General features: G+C 32.5%; 1 protein-coding gene across 1 annotated transcript; it reads right to left on the bottom strand.

The window, feature by feature from the left end:
- Window positions 1–7024: 7024 nt before the first annotated feature.
- LOC148606711 (uncharacterized) lies at window positions 7025–16100 on the bottom strand. Its single transcript, XM_088545654.1, has 6 exons — window positions 15450–16100; window positions 12697–12859; window positions 12169–12335; window positions 11921–11951; window positions 9986–10003; window positions 7025–9364 (listed from the first exon to the last, which is right to left on the bottom strand). Exons 1-6 carry the CDS (start codon window positions 15858–15860, stop codon window positions 8562–8564), a joined length of 1593 nt encoding a protein of 530 aa, XP_088401780.1. The 5' UTR covers window positions 15861–16100; the 3' UTR covers window positions 7025–8561.
- Window positions 16101–18247: the final 2147 nt, after the last annotated feature.

Genomic DNA, 18247 nt, shown 5'->3' with positions numbered 1-18247 from the left:
CTTCGCCACCAACGTCCCTCACTTTGTGTAATCTTTAAATCAAAAGTATTCAGAACTATTGCCCAAACTTTGCACAGTGATTATATACTTATCGAAGAAGTTTTATGATTTATTCCCTAAATTTTTAGCATCTTGAACTTCGCAATTTTCCAGCAGTATATGATATGATACATTTAATTTTGGGCTAGCTATACCCCTGCTATCGTTAAAAATTTGTATCTCACAATGTAGTTTTTTTTAAAACTTTATTATATAGCATGCATTAATATACATATTGAAGACACTTATATGCGCTGACAAATATACGATGGTGACATAGGTACAGACATGTATTGGTCTTGTTCTGGTTGTTGACCAAATATTCCATTCGAATTTGAATGTGTTAAGAAGAAATAACTCTCCTTATTTGCATAAAATAACATAACATAAGATGACATAACATACATGTAACATATCTTTTATGCTCAAATCAAGAGCCCAGGAGTTTTATAATGAGAAGAAAAGAACATTTATAGAAATACATGTATAAGAAGTCCAAATTTGTCAGTAGAAAAACGTATATGAATTATAATACAGTCACTGCGTAGTAGCTTAAACTAATGAAAAAGAGTATAAGTTTTGATTGATCACCATGACAAGCAGCACTCCAGCTAAGAAGTGCGATGACTAATATACTATGGTGACATAGGTACAGACATGTATTGGTCTTGTTGTGGTTGTTGACCAAATATTCCATTCGAATTTGAATGTGTTAAGAAGAAATAACTCTCCTTATTTGCATAAAATAACATAACATAAGATGACATAACATACATGTAACATATTTTTTATGCTCAAATCAAGAGCCCAGGAGTTTTATAATGAGAAGAAAAGAACATTTATAGAAATACATGTATAAGAAGTCCAAATTTGTCAGTAGAAAAACGTATATGAATTATAATACAGTCACTGCGTAGTAGCTTAAACTAATGAAAAAGAGTATAAGTTTTGATTGATCACCATGACAAGCAGCACTCCAGCTAAGAACCATGCAAAATGTGATAAAAGCCTACATATTTTTATTTTTGATATTGTGTTTAAAATGTCATAGAAAACAGAAATTAACATGTGGCTTTTCCTATGACCCGTACATCTTATGAAATAAAATTTATAGAGAATGCACTGTAGATTTCAAAATTAAGAGAGATAACTCTGTAAATGACACTAAAATACGACTGAAACTGTTTGATTTTCAACGTGGATTATCTTCTAAGAGCAGACAGATTGCATTGAATAATTATACATTTCATCATATAGACCCATAAAGCAACTTCTTTACAAAATAAAAATATGTAGCCTTTTTTAGGGTGTTTTACATATTTTACAAAATTTGCATGATTGTTACAAAGACTGCTACTTTAAAAATGTGGATACTTCTCTCTAACTACAACTAGTGAATAGTTTGGTTCTGTTGATATCAAAGTTTAGGCTTCATCTTCAATATAGCTTTTAGTTACATGTACATTAGAATATATATCATGTCAAGATACAAAGATGAGAAAAAATTACGAGCACATAACTCCAAGAACAAAAGAACATTCAGACCTTATTGAAATATTCGGATGCATGGACTAGGATGCACCAGTAGGATAAGCTTTTCAATATCTGGAAACATTAATCATCATGTTGACGAATAGTGTATATTAACTGTTTATTTCTACTAAAATGACTACTGCGATGAAGGATTAGATCTGGAGATGATACCGAAAAGGATAAAAGTCCCATCTGTCAGAAATTCAAAGGTTTTTCTCATGGTTTCCTTCCCCCCGAAAAAAACAATCCCCAGTGCTTTTACTATTGTCCGTGCTTTTGCTTGATGATTCGAAGTCGTATGAAATATTAATTCAAGCTGAAACTTTACAATCTTAATTATTTTGGGTTTATCATTTTCGTTATGATATGTTCCTTTTAGTATATTGGGAGTTCTTTTCAGGCTAAAATTTGTTACAGAATCTCCTCCACAAAATAAATTCAGTAAATTAAAAAAATTGATATAATTTTAATTTCCTGCATTTAAAGAAGACCGAATTCTTTGAACTAGCTCTTCAGAGACTGAACATGCTTATGAAATCCAGACCAAGTTTAACTGATAAGTCACCCAGTTCATTGCCAGAAAATCAAAAGTATCTAGATTTTTTTAAAAATTGTGGTAATTACGCTCAAAATTCTGTTTTCAGGAAATATCAGACAACAACAGAAGCGTTTAACAGAAGACAAAACTTGTCAGTGTTCATTATCGTATATACATGTATATGAGAAAGCGATCAAGTAATGGCAAATATTTGACAAAAACGTGGGTTCAACACAAAGTCTAAAATATTTCTGTCAGGACTTTTATGCCACATCGTCTACAGCCATAAAATGCAACTGTATAAAGTATCCAGTTTTAGAAAAAAGGAAGACATAGTTTTTATTTAGTAAACCTAGTATTTTCAATAGACAACACTTTTCAGTTATCTTTTAAAATTTATTGTCCATGTATTTTTTTCACCAAATTTGTGGGAATAAAACATTGCAGAATTTAACTATACATTTGCAGAAAAAAAAACTTACAAGAACCCAAACATACTTTTCAATGTATTTTAAAACAATAGTATGAAAATCTTCAACCCTTTAAAACAACAATTGAAGTTCAAATTCAAAAATAACTTGTAAAAAGCAGTCAAATTTTGGATATAGAAATTGACAATCATCTGAAATTTGATTCCCATATTGGTAATATATGCAGAAGAACAGCTCAGCAACTCTGGGTTCTAAAACGATTGGGTCAATATCTTTCCAGACTTAATAAGATTACAAATTTTCATACATTCGTTCTTAGCAATTTTAAGGTTTACCCTTTGACTTTGAATTTCTGTTAGGAAACTAATAAAAAAATATCTATAAAAATAGAGAAAGTGCAGGAACGAGCATTGTATGACGATTGTAAACATCTCGTCACATTTTTATTTAATACGGAGAGCTCAGTTGCCTATTCTATAAATCTATCGTATCAGAATCACGGCACTGGAAACATATAAAATCCTAAATAACTTACCTCCAAATTGCCTCAAAAACATGTTCAGTGAAAAAAACAATCAAACTATTCTTTCAGGTACGGCTTTATTTTGGCCATATCCGACGGATAAGAATGTCTTCTTTTGGCAAGCAGTCATTTCGTTATGCAGTTCCAGTATTATGGAACATATAATCAGGTTGCCTGAACATTTCAGGACTGAAAGTAGCTTCTCACAATTTAAAGGTTTGCTTCAGTCTTGGAATGACTCGGAATGTAGATGTAGGGCATGTAAGTAGTCATATTTATTATCTCTGTTTTTTATTTGTTTATTGTGGCTAGTACTTATTTTTGTTGCTCATAATTGTACTGCTTATGCTTGATTGCTATGCATACTAAATTGTGTGCTTATGTGCATGACCATTTGTTTAATGTAAATTTTAGTTGTTCATAATTGTACTGCTTATGCTTGATTGCTATGCATACTAAATTGTGTGTTTTCACATTATTTATATGTGCATGACCATTTGTTTTATGTGATGCATATGTCATTCCTATTTGACGAAAAGCACACGAGAGCCCCTGACTTATTCGTATGTTTATAACATGGCGAATCATAATAAAGTTTTCTATGTCTATATCATATTGGACATACGAGTTTCCTTTTAAAAAATAATTAAAAATTTCGCGAATTCTGTTTTTTTGCAGAATTTGTGTCTGAAGAAATTTGGAGTCGGCGTTAATGAAGTAGGGAGAGCTTCTGTCAACGGCTATATACAAGTACCTATGTACATTGTTTCTCTGTTATCAAATTTTACTTTGAAATAACGATGAATCTTGACTTCATCTGTTTTACAATATGGTGGTGTGAAGGATCTTAGAACAAATTCACTTCGGTGACATTATACAGAAGAGAGTGCCCCTCATATTTTTATACACGCACCTCCTAGTATACCTGTGCGTGTTTATCAAAATAGCTTATCTACAAATGTCTGCAAATAGTATCTTAAAGACCTTACATTATCAGTTGATGAATGGATTTTCCTTGGTGTCACTACTTGTATAAAATACATGTGTAATTAGGCAAAGTTGTTTATATGCAAATTGATATTTTCATTTTATTTCACCTTCACTCATTAATACAACTAAAACCTACACATTTATAAAGAATGAAACAAACAATATTTCACTATACTTTGATATATTAGTATAATGCTCCTATTTTCTGTTCTTATTAAAGTAAAATGACCAAAAAAGATAATGGAGTTTCTATTACGGCCGTCATGTGACTATACATTGAAATTTACAGCCGTCGAGATCACTCTGATCTAGTTGGGTAACAGCGGCGAAATCTTTTACACCGTTTTGGAGTTTGGCTCCAAAACCCTCGTTCGGCTGAGAGTAGGCCAATTCAGTAGCGTAGCCGCCATTACGATATACTCTGATCGAGTTTTTAAGTCAGGTTCCTCTCCGGGCATTCACCAACATCAACTTGCACATCTAATTACAGAATCCTCGTAAGGAACCGTTGTGCAAGACCCAAAAGTGTAGTAAAGAATGTGACAATCCAATTCACCAACGATATCATTCCTGAGAGCAATCTACGCAAGGTTATAGTCAGGACGTGGTGGCGTAGGCAAAGGTATATATTGGTAAGACGGAACATTTGGTGTTGCGTGATCCAGGGTATCAGCCTACCAGCTAATATAGAAATTAAAAAGCTTCGATCACATTGACATGAAACCCATTAAAATTTGTTATTTTGATATGTTGCATATAAACACAATTACCACAATATGCAAGTCAGAGTAAACCCGCTTCTTACATACTTTCCCCTTTAGATTTGAACGTTGATTTATATGCATTAAGGATGTCCGCTGGTCTTTTTAAGGTACTAGTCCACATAAAAATCAGACACTGCTAGTGGTAAAGTGATTCATTGTGTAGAAAAACCCACCAAACAAACAATGCCTTTTTCAGTGTACATATGCTATACTTTCACATAATGTTAATGCACTCAGATCAGTACATTTTAGAAAATCATACATTCAACTGCCACTAAAATCAACCAAATGAAACCAAATCAAGAACGATTACTCCAGCAAAGTGCAAATTTCATGTACAATCTATATTATTTTATTAAAACAACCAATGGAATGGATAAAACAAGAGGACTCAGACAATCTGACAAAAATGGGTGAACATGACCAGCGAACTTAGTAAACAACGTTCAACAGTCATTCATAACAATAAAGTGTCTCTTGCAGTGTCCGAAAAAAAAACATGAACAAAATTTACATGTGGGTTTAAAATTTTCTCATCAAACCAGTAATAAGACTTGTCTTGACCCTGAATTATATCAGATTTGTTGCTTATTCTGATGACGAGAGGTTACTTCTTGAAATCATTGTACGAGGACAGAAGAAAACAACCCACACATAACCACGTTATGCAATAATCTTATCTACTGTTTGTTAACATGTTATATTATTGCACAAGGTAGCAGCTATAGGGAGAGCATTTTGTGCACGTTCACCCCCTTTCATAAGAAAAGAAAAAAATAACTTATTGAATCTTGGCCCTGTTGTAATAAAGTGTTTTTGCGTAAGGTTTTCCATATTGGCTTAATTATTGGTCCGAGACTAACCACATTGGACTGAGGCGTAGCCGAAGGCCAATATTTCTAGCCGATGACCAATAACTCAGCCAATGTGGATAACCTTACACAATTATACATTTATTGACTAAATAGTCCAATACTCTAGGCCAATATGTATTTAACCAGTCCAATATGACGTAATTGACGGCTATATCCCGTATTGGCGGACTTTTGTATTTTGTATCGTATTGGAAGTTTTGATCATCTTATTTAGGCCAATATTCGAACGTTAGTCAATAATTGTTGGTATAATGCTAAATGTTCTACATTCCGGTTCAAATGTTACAATTATATACGTTGTATCTTATAATTAATTCCATTTGGACTGGTGCATATTACATGTAGCTAAGTTGTGCAGACTTATAATAGCAACCTTTTTACCTTTGTATCATATATGAAGAAAGAAAGTGTGTTTTTATATGCATGCATGTTTTGTATGTAAGTTGAGTTTATAGCTATGAGTTACATATTCATTTGCGTCTTGCGTGTGTTATTGTGTTTAGTTTTCCTCGTCATGTGACAAAGACTTCTGGGTGCTACTGTTTTGGAATTACATTTTTTACGATATTTTAAATCAAATTGAAAAAATATTTCATAATTAATGCATTTATTCACTATTTTTTTTGGCTTCGAGATACTTTACTTTTCTAGAAGTACGTGAAGTACTGAGAATAAGATGGAGTTGTATTTCTTTGTATGTGTCTTTTTCTTATTATATGTACCTTGTTCTTGTTAATCAAAACACTCCAAAAGTCAATAGTTTCGTCTTGCATTCAGGACAATACAAAAAAAAAACAACATTACAGTTCTTCATCAGTCAAACGATTTCAGTTTATTATCATCACTGTTTATTATTATGATTATCCAATATCCGTGTTCTAAACACTCGAACAAATGTTGTAAACATCTCAAGCGAATTTAAAAACCCTGACAGTATGGCGCATAGTTATTTGTTGTTCCAGCTTAAACTAATAAAATAATGAAATGAATGGAAGATTACTCTGTTAAGAAATATATTTCCGACCAACTGAAGGTCGATATTAATCCTTAAGACGTGTCTGCACTATACAAATGGTACATCGACAAAACCAATCGCTCAGCAGAACCTGCATTAATACGCTGAATACTTATACCCTTATAGCTCTTAAGCAATTTTAACAAAAACAACAGAAAACAGACGTGTATACGCGAAGTGAAAAGTTATGATGGCATATTTTTTTTAATGAAATTTTGTATGTCCAAAAAGAAAATCAGAGTCGGATGAAAACTTAAATGCAAACTTTATATGTAACCTATATAGATAGACTCCCACTATAAAATCAAATAAAACGACAACTTGATCTTTATCAATCAAGATGAAGTTACAAAGCAATTGAAAAAAGGGGGAGGTGAAGTCCACACTTATATACTGACCCATTGATGGAATGCAGGTTTTAAGTCAGGGACAGTTTATTTTCAAAAACACATAACATATCATTTGAGATCAGGAATTCTTTCTGTAAATATTCTACCATTCCGTTATTGTCAACACGTGCCCGTGCAATTTCCAGAACACTGACATTTTCCCCTGTTCTAGCGTTTACATCTAATCCTTTTTCTAAAAGCCAGTTAAAAATCGCAATGTTTCCACGAGAAGCTGCGTAATGCAATAATGTCTTATTTTGGTAATGGCGGATTTTCAAAATTTCAGACCTCGGAACTGAAGTTTTAGTTGTAAGACCATCTGGTAAATAACAATAGGGATCGAGGTCTATCAATTCTACTCCATTATCTTCCCAGTATTTCCAAATAGTTAAATACATATATTTAAAAAGATCAAAGTTTCCACTTTCTACAGCTGTTGACAAAAGCGTTCCACCGACGAAGGTAAAATACGGCACTGACAACAGCTTTGGGTAATCGTTCACAATATATTTCACGGCATCAAATCTATCGTTTTGGCAAGCAAAGTGAAGAATTGTTGATCCAATATCAGACCTTTTCATTGGTGAAAATCCGAAAGAAATTAAAGATTTTAATATTTTGATATCACCTGCACCAGCTACAATGTGCAAAGCATTCGCTCCAATTGATGATTTTGAAGATACTAAATTTGGACAAAGGTTCAAAAGAGGCTCGATTAGGTGAAGTTGGTTAAAAAAAGATGCTTCTTCAAGAACGGTTGTTATTGTTATCCACGAGTTTGAGTCTTACAAGTCTTTGAAAGATCAACACCAGCATTCACTAACATTTTTAATATACTGAGAAAGCCTCCTTTTACTGCTCGGAAAGCACATATTATATCTGGTCGTACTTTATTCTCAAGGAAAAAAGAAACTATACTTTCCTTGTTATGTTCACAACTTGCACGCAAAGCATACAATTTCTGTTCCTCATTTTCAACACGGGGAAATAAATATTTGACTTGTTGTAAACATCCGGTAGCAGCCAGATGAACAAACATTGTGAAGCCTTTTTCATCAGTTTTTTCTACTAGAACTGAAACAAAATCGTCGCGGAACTTTCTAAAAAAGTATTGTGTTTCCCAGACTTTAAGCTGTGATATTATTGAGAAGATTACATTCAAATCTTTTTCTGATTTGTAAATGACATTGGATAGCTTGTAAACAAAATCATTGAAATAATCGTCCGTAATAGAGCCATTAAAAACACTAGATTCTATGTTTGGCAGCAAATTGTAATGACATTCTCGTATTAAAATGTCAGGACAAGCATTACCTATAATTCCCAAAATAGCTGTCTGAATCGAGCTATGAGAAAACTTCACACTTTTCTGGCTTTTGTCCATTGACAAAAAGGATGTTTTTGCATTTGGGATTGCGTCTTGGAATTTTCCCATGGCTTTTTGAATACCACTTATTTCCATTGCTATTGTTTCCTTTCGTGATCTCGGCTAAGTCCTGATAGGATCTCTTGTTTCACATTTCCATCGTTTAATAAAACATAACCAAGAACTGCGACAACCATATCTTTTCTTGACAATCGCAATTTTATCTCTTCTATCATCAATTCTTCAGGATTCTCAAAAAAATCAAGACCTCTTGTTTGGAATTCTATATTATCTTTGTATAAACGACACACCTGAGGGAATCCAATTTGAGGAATTGACGATTTGAAAACTTCAATCTGGAGATTATCAAGCAATTTTTGGGCATATTTCTCTACAAATTTCTTTATTTCTGATGTGGTGAGTGCACTTCTGCCACCAGAAGATATATCAACTCGCGATTTGCTTAGAAATTGTTGAGCAGATTCTCTGATCAGAGATTTACATTGATTGAATATGTCATTACGTATTACTATGATAAGATAGTTAGCTCTGTTACCACTTACAACTGCCTTCATTGTGTTAAATTTACTAACCCACTGGGTAACATCAGAAACTGAGAATTCACCAAACATGTTGTCAATAAATATTGCAAGATCTTTATTTGGTAATATTATCTCCTCCCATTCATTTGGACTAAAAATTTCAATAGGTGTTTTCCCTTTCTTTAAAAGCGCAAACAGTGCATGGTAAGCTAAAGTAGTTTTCCCATATCCAGGTCTGCCACCAATGACAGCATAGAAAGTTTTATTCAGAAGATCCATCGTAGTTTCGAGAGCTTCTGTTTTTACAAATGTATCTGCCAATTCACTAACTTGCATTTGTACAGTTTTCTTCATTTTCTCTACAACGAATACGCATATTTTTTTGTCAGTTTTAATATTTTAATCGCCCAAGCATTTTCAATGAAGACAAAGTATCAACATTTTCTAAATTGCTTTGTTTTGGTTTGTTCACTGTTTGCTATGTATTGATTTTGAAGTTTTGAAAGATTTCAAAACACTACAGGCTTCATAAGAAGTAATCCAAATACCAACAAATAAATGATTAAGGCTTTAAGTTTTCTAGTTGTTTTTCTTTAACGCTAAAATTGTAGTTTAATTAGCTATTCGTTCCTGTTTTTGATACAGAAAACATTTCTATAATTCTAAATATGATAACCCAGGTACAGCCTAGCCAATCAATAATTCGAAAATGAGCAAACCACAACTTATAATTATATCAATTTGTGAAGAGGAACGTGTCAAGCAAAAGCTGTCAAATCTTTCTTGAAAAAAAATCATCGTATACGCAAAAACATGATATACATTAAGCTAACAATTATCCGTCAACGTACAAGTTCAGTCAAAATTAATATGTTTTATGTACATTTACAGCATTTTCATATACACAAAACTTTCCTGTTTTTAGCCTTTTCTATATTGCTTTATCAATTAAATTTCAGTATTTAATCACATATACCTACCTATTTTAGCATCCAATGCTGCAAAAAAAAAAAATAAACAATAGTTTTTGATTTAATTATTCATTTCACCCAAGCATTCTTATAGAGGACGCTTACCCTTCCGATGCACCTGTTCCGAACACCCAGTTTTTAGTAGAGTCCGTGTTGCTAATTTACTTTTGTTACTTTGTATGTGTTTTTTTTATTCTTTTATGTATTTTTGTTGTTTGTGTCTGTTTCCCATGTCTGGTCTTTGTCCCAGGATGACATTCTTTAGATTTCCGCTAGAATCTTGGTTCCCTTGATTACTCTTATAACCTTCATATTGCGAGCAAGAGGAGAGCAACTGTCATCAGACGCCATTCGTATGGCTACATTATAAAACTCATTAGTTAAACTGAAAGTTATACATCGCAACCTATTCTGAAGTTTGCAAAAAGTAAAAACTATTTTTGAACATAAAAGATATATATTGACAAAAATACAAGCGTAGAGAGTTACGCATTCAATTAAAAAACTATTAATGTATATTGTTTAGAAATGTTTGCAAAGGAAACACTAAGGGAGTTCATAGGATTCATATGCTTTCAAGACGAAAGAAAGCACGGCGAACCAAGTCTTTTTAGCTCATGTGGACTATTGCCACTTTACCCAAAATGCCTTTCGGTAAAGCAGATACCTACTGAAATATTACTTTCGTTTTTAAAATCATACATATCAAAGGACTTAAGTTTTAGACTCTCTACTTTCAAACTAAACAATGCTGTCGACAGTGTCTACTTGGTTTGATAAGATTTTAGAAGATACCACGTATTTCCCATTAAAGTCTAAATTAGGCATCACAGTTGCCAAAACATGTTAGTAATAGTCTTAAAAAACTTTTCACGCTTAAAACTCTGTAAAATGCATTTATACATAATTGATAGCCTTAACAAGGTAATAAGTACAACAATGTTTCCTTGAAGTTAAAAAGGTCCCAAAAGATTTTCCCAATCGAACCAAAGTTTCCAAATAATTTTCTCGTAATAATCTGGCCCACATGAAATTCCGATCCCCAGAATATTAAATCAATCGTGCCTTGCATAGTCTCATTACTTGATGTATATTTTATTTGTGAAAGAACAATCTGACGCTAAAGTGGTCTTATCGATAACGTCCTTTAAGTCCTAGTTGACTTGTGACGTCTTGTCTGCAGGCAGAGATTTTCCATAAATAAAGGTAGGAAACGAGCATATTCTAGATTCAGTTTGTTTTTTCTCATTCGGAATTATTCAGTTTTAAACTTCGTCCTCTTCACTTTGCACTTTGTGGTTCTTTTTTTCATTTTTGAAAGATGACATGGCGTATCGCAAAATTGGATGTGTTGATAAGGCGTGGAAAAAACTAATTTGACATATCTCCGACAGAGCTTGCAAGTCTCATTCTCGATTTAATTTTATAATGAATTTCTACAGTTAAAAACATTGTTAACCGAGGACTATTTTGCAGTTAATTTACTGCCCCGGGTACCAAAATAATAAAAAAAATCTTTAAAGTGTCATTACAAGTCTCATTAACATAATATAGTGTAGCAGATAACATCAGTCACATTTTATCAAAATATTTACGCATAAAAGACTTTCCTTGTGTTTTTTACTTTCAAAGCTTTTAAATGGGAGTTTGGAATCCACTATTGAAAATATACAGGTCACATGACCGATCTTATCAGCTAATGATCAAAGGAAAAAAGAATTGACAGGACTCGAACGGAAGATCCACAATCATTGTCTTTTGTAAATTAGAACAGACTTATGATTTTCAATTATCTCTTCTTTAGGGAGTGTGTTGGTTACCTACATTTTATTAATGCTAGTAGTTTCTAAATCTTATACAACCTCAAATGATAAGCATTGGATGTTATACGATTTGCAGAAAAACGTGTACGTTATCATTAGTTCATCATATAATTATTCTTACCTGAACTATTTTTTTTTATCCCATCTATATCCTACAATGTCAATAAATAATCAATGAAAATGTATATCTAAAAGACAGCTTTTATTATTAAGTATTATAATGCTTTTTTATATTAGCAAAATATGTACAGTAACAAGCTAAAATTAATCAAAGTAAAATGTGCCTTTGACTCAGAAAGAGAAAGCATTAGCATTCACTTACTTTCGTTACTACAATATACATAAGACATATCTAGTGTTAATCCTCACCTTTTTCAGGTCATGGATGTTGTCAAGAATGTCGGACAGCACACTCTTTATTTGAATATCTTCTTCAACAACCATAACTTCTCCAACCTTAGTCATGCACTTTTCTAAAGCCTCTATTTTGTGTATTATCCCCGGTATTTCTATATCACAGAATGCACCCATTGCACCTGAAAAGGTTAGAAATTTACACCAGAACGTAAAGACCCAAATGCAATAACAAGAAACATGAAATCAGGTGCACTGGCAGGGTAAACATATTTGTTCGGCTAAAAAATACCTTTCAATCTCCTCATGAATACTTACAAGTAGAAGAACGAATCCTTTTAAGCTTAAAATTAACTTGAAAAATACACAGACTCTACAAACTACTATTTCCACGCCATTGATTTTACATTAAAAATACTCCTTCTGTGGAAAAACCCTTTCAGTTTGTTGTCCTAGATAAAAATATTTACATGTCAAAACGCAATTATTAAAAATGATTTAATAAGCTGCAATTGTCTAATTGTCTTTAATGAAGAAATTTACCTTTCTGAGCCCATGTGTCTAGTGTTTCTTTATTTTTTTCTGAATTAGGAAGACTCAAGTTTTCGACTAATTCTTCCATTGTTCTGAAGGAATTTCTGTATTTTAGATCATCCCATTCTGTGAAATTACAATGCGCCCAACTGTTTCTCACTTCAGATCGAAACTAAAAAAATAATTACTGCCACCAACATTTGTTCTATTGATTATTACTCTGGCAAATAAAACAAAAGGCGAAATTGTTGTAGTTGCTTTAATGGGAATATTTTGTAGTTGCTTCAATAGGTAAGTGGTTTCATCCACTCTTACATGTAGGCATATACGAATCAAACTTTGTTGGTACATAACCTACTCCATGCATGCTTTCATCCTGTGGTAGTGTCTAAGTGCCTGATATTTTATAAAACATAGTAATCGGTTGTTAGTTTTGGAAAGGCAGCCCTGATTTGTACTAAAACTCAGTAATATTTATTTCAGTATGTTACCATGGCTACTGGATTTAATAAGAATAATCACTAAATTACTTATAAATGACTTGAACCTCCACACACCAAGGATTTCAAAAATATACTTTTTTATGACAAAACACTAGAAATTTCTGTGCAGACTGCCTCAAGGCAACTTTATTTCCACAAAATGAGACCAAATTTTTAGAAATGACCTAACTGTATTGTACTACCTGATGCTGAGGAGAGAACCTAATACGACAGGAGACTGAAACGTTCCGGATACCATTCTTCCTTTAAATTACACCTGTTTACCATTAAATATATAACATCTGTTTATGTATAAATGATTAACTACATTTAAACAATGTATCCACCAAAATGCAACTTTTAATTTTAAGTTTTACAAAATTTGACCGCGGTAACTTGGTGTGCGAAACAGTGCTCTTTAATGTAACTGTATAGTGCACCCTTCAGGAGAAGGGGACTTTTTAAGTGGTGTATGTCTTGTAATATTTGGAAAGCTCTATTTGTATGGAATTAAAAAATACCAGATTTACTAAAATTGAACATAGGATATTGATTCTAGAGCAAATCTAATACTTGGTCTGCTCCCCAAGATTGGGGATAATTCTGCCTTGTGTTCTACTACATGCATTCATAAAATGAGAAAGGCTGTATACATGGCAAAAATAAGAAAACACAGTAAGACACAGATTTTTTCATACTCTGGGCACTGAAAACAGTATTTATTTGATGTTTTTTTTTTATCTCATCATTGGTTTTTACACCCCCACAAAAGCATGCGAGGATGAAAGTATAGAAAATCATGGAGTTTTCCCCAAAACTTAAGACTGGGAACTAAAAGGCTTGTTTTGACTTTCTTTTCTGCATTGCAATACTTATTTGCACAGACAAAGTTCTTTAGATTATCAATTTTATTTATTATAAGCTAAAGAAGTAACATTTTTACTTAAAAGTGGTTAGAATAGCACATTTCGCAAGAAGATACAAGAATATCTTCTATGACGTTGCATTTGTAATGATGAAGCATAAGAAAATTTGGTTGTTGACTTATTTGCACTAAACAATTAAATTTCTTGACACAAACAACATTTTCTTACTCAGTACACCTTAACCTACACAAAAAATTGTGGTATCTATGGTGAAAACCCTATTGATTCAGTTGTAGGGTTCCCAGAAACTTGCGATAAGGTAGTACAATACAGTTAGGTCATTTCTAAAAATTTAGTCTCATTTTGTTGAAATAAAGCTGTTTGAAGCAGTCCAAACAGAAATTTCTAGTGTTTTGTCATAAAAAGTGCATATTTTTGAAATCCTTGGTGTGTGGAGGTTCAAGTCATTTATAAGTAATGTAGTGATTATTCTAATAAAATCCAGTAGCCATGGTAACATACTGAGAAAAATATTACTGGGTTTAAGTACAAATCAGGGGTACTTTTCCAAAACTAACAGCCAAATACTATGTTTTATAAAATATCAGGCACTTAGACACTACCACAGGATGAAAGCATGCATGAAGTAGGTGGTAATAGGGTAAAAATAATAATACCCTTTTCGATTTAGTCTCTCACAATTATAGTTCCAAAAGTTCGTGCCAAGTAAGGTATTTTGAAAATCAGGCATCTGATGCTGAGGAGAGAATCTAATACGGCAGGAGACTGAAACGTTCCGGATACCATTCTTCCTTTAAATTACACCTGTTTACCATTAAATATATTACATCTGTTTATGTATAAATGCTTAACTACATTCAAACAATGTATCCACCAAAATTCAACTTTTAATTTTAAGTTTTTTAAAAATTTGACCGGGGTAACTTGGTGTACGAAACAGTGCGCCTTAATGTAATCTATAGTGTAACACATAATTACTCAATGTACCGTAAAGAATACGAGGCGAACAAAATATTGCGATTAGCGTTAGTAAAGAAAATTTCTTTCAAGCACTAAATTAAACACTTTGAACAACAACAAAAAAATCACAGAAATGAAAAGAATAAATAATGAATAAAGTAAAATGATGATAAAAATAATGAAAAAGACCACTATTACTATGCAGAGTGAAAACTGAGTTTAAATTATCGTTTCTTTTGTGTGTGTTGGTTTTAGATTGACTGTTGTGGTAAGGAAATTTCCATGCAAATTTGAGACAATGAGTTACATTTAGGTATTGGCACACATTTTGTTATATAAAGTATACAGTGTTAGGCAAATCGAAGTGTTAATGAATTAATATAAAAGAATCTTTTTGTCAAAATATCAATGTACGCTTTCATAAAGTTCGTACCTTTTCAATGCAGTCTTTCACTTGAGTAGGAAAACTATCGATATTGCTTATAATGCCACATAAAGACGAACAATCGCATGTTTCATCAAATCCTTTGTAATGTGCTACTGATGACGGGAGAAACACTTTTGACAGATCTACTTTGTTTAGAATTCTGTAGTCGTACTTCTTAGAGTCTCTGCCATGACACTTATTATTATTTATAACTTCGTAATTTAAACTCCTTGATGATCCTCCATATCGCTTTTGGTGTCTCTCGTACGTCTGTGTATCTATGGAATATTTTGCTCTCAAGTCTTGAAACAACTTTTCTAGGATAGGACCAATGTATTCTCTCAATTTTGGAGAAATTTCCGAATTTATGCATAATCCCACAATCAGCCATCTTCTTCTGTTATCGTCAATATTCATAACTAATATTGACACTTCGTTATGCAAAGTGATTTTAAATATTCTGTGGTCTGTTCAACTATGAAAGTTACTTACTGTTGAATATAACATGTTATAACCACGATCCTTAGTTAATTTGTGTCTAACCAGGTCATTGTCTTGATGTATGTTTTTTTTTAAAAAGAAATTTCAAAATTGTATAATAACGTAAAATTGTAACACAAACACAACACACCTATTTGTGTAACACAGCCTAAATTCCTATACGGCGATGTGTGATATTGATTTTTAACTACATGCGCATTTAAATGTATGCCTCACTAGTTTATTCAAAATCATAAACCGTGGTGGCAACCTTTTAAATTTGTTGGAGAAGCGACCCTAATTTACAGCACATGCTCGGATTAAGGTTACCAGAAGTCGCATGCATACGAATTTATCTAGGTCGGTTTTTTGTCTTGCAGGACAATAAATATAGACACCTATTTCATGTATTTACTGCATTTTATTTGTGAATATCAAATGGAATTATACAGGAAATGTACAATTTAGTAGAAATAATTCAAAGTTAAGGCATATTTCAACAGAAACAAATATTTACGAAAATGACAGCTAATGCAGATTTACGTGTCAGTCTCTGTAAGAATCATGCACTTACGTAAAACATTGTTACAGTCCGACGCGTGTTTGGTTGCTAAAAAGTGTTATTTTGTTGAATATGTATGTTGTCTCATTGAAAATTTTGTGTGTGCCGCAGCCTTTGTATGCTTAAGTCCGGTAGCCGCATATATAAAATGTACTGGTTTGAAGTCCATATATCAGTATAAATGAGTAATTATGTACATCAATTGTCTATACAATTAGTTAATAAAACAATAAATATGGATGCTGGCTATAGCATTGTCTAAATATACACCAAATCTATATGGATACTTACTTTGACGAAAACAGAAATATTGTACAAAAGAAGTACTTTAATATTTGGAGGCAAGTCGATGAGGCGGTAGATTAAAATATTCTTGAATTATTGAAATTATTTAAACGTTCATTGAAGTAGGGCATACGCTAAAAGGTAGAGATAATGCCAAAAAAATGTAAAACCAGATTTAAATTCTTCACATCCCATCAAATTTAGAATAAAAAGCTTCTTTTGGAAATTTTCATCCAATATCAAAATGCATTGTACCTGAGCTGTATATGGCTTTTACTAGGGTTACGTTGTTTGATTGACGTCAATGAAAGATATAAACGATATTGTTCCATTATGTTTCGAAGCTGCTTTTATGGGCCCAGACATTTGCATACGCTTGCACTGGGTAACTTTAACAACAAAAATCTGCCCTAAAACTCAAGTAATCCTGACACTTGATACACCAAAATAAAATAATCAGATTTAAATTCTGAATTAAACTATAGAAAAGGTATTCCCCATCCTATAAAAATCGTTAAAGTTTCTGTCTGGTGACGTCTTATGAGAGGTTCATCCTCAAATCTAATCATTGAATCCACCAAAAAATAAATTGGAAATTTCTAAAAAAATATCATTATAATGTATTGTAATAGGACTTGCACGCAAAAATGAAAGCTAAATCTAAGTTCTAGCATTAATGCATAACAGAAAATTTACAAGAACTTAAGCTTTTCTCCCAAGTTGTGGTAAAATCATGAATGGTATATTTCCAAAATGATGGAAAAATTGCATATAAAAAATATACATAATAATAAATATAGTTAATGATCACTTATATATCACCCTCCACACCTTATATGAAAATAGTTCTACCGAATCTGTAATAAAGCAAAAGTTATTAAATTCAACAATAAAACAGTGGTAAGTTAAACATATTTGAAACTTGTTCTGTATATAAATGTTCATATTGCTGTCGGGTCTTTACTGTTACTGTTTATCTGGTCCTGTGTTGAAGTCCTAAGTAGAATGTCCTACATACAGGCCATTCTTGAACAGCTTTTGTTTTCTCCTCGTCAGTTTGTATTCCTGCTATGGATGGCATGTGTACTAAAAATTTGACAGAGTTTTTAAATAGAATAGAATACATTTTGATCACTACAGAAGTTTTATGGTTGTCATCATGAACTCGTAGATCGTTCCGGTGTATCCATCTGTTCCGTGAAAAGCAGAAGACGCTTAGGGTGCACTATACAGTTACATTATGGCGCACTGTTTTGTACACCAAGTTACCCGGTCAAATTTTGTAAAACTTAAAATTAAAAGTTGAAATTTGGTGGATATATTGTTTAAATGTATATAAGCATTTATACATAGACAGATGTATGGTAAACAGGTGTAATTTAAATGAAAAATGGTATACGGAACGATTCAGTCCCCTGCCGTATTAGGTTCTCTCCTCAGCATCAAATGATTGATTTTCGAAATATCTTATTTTGCA

The sequence above is a fragment of the Perna viridis genome, chromosome 9 (assembly GCF_037379345.1).
Source record: "Perna viridis isolate PV_CMFRI_1.1 ecotype Kerala chromosome 9, ASM3737934v1, whole genome shotgun sequence".
In the NCBI taxonomy this organism is placed as follows: Eukaryota; Metazoa; Mollusca; class Bivalvia; order Mytilida; family Mytilidae; genus Perna; species Perna viridis.
This window is presented reverse-complemented; position numbering and strand designations above follow the sequence as displayed.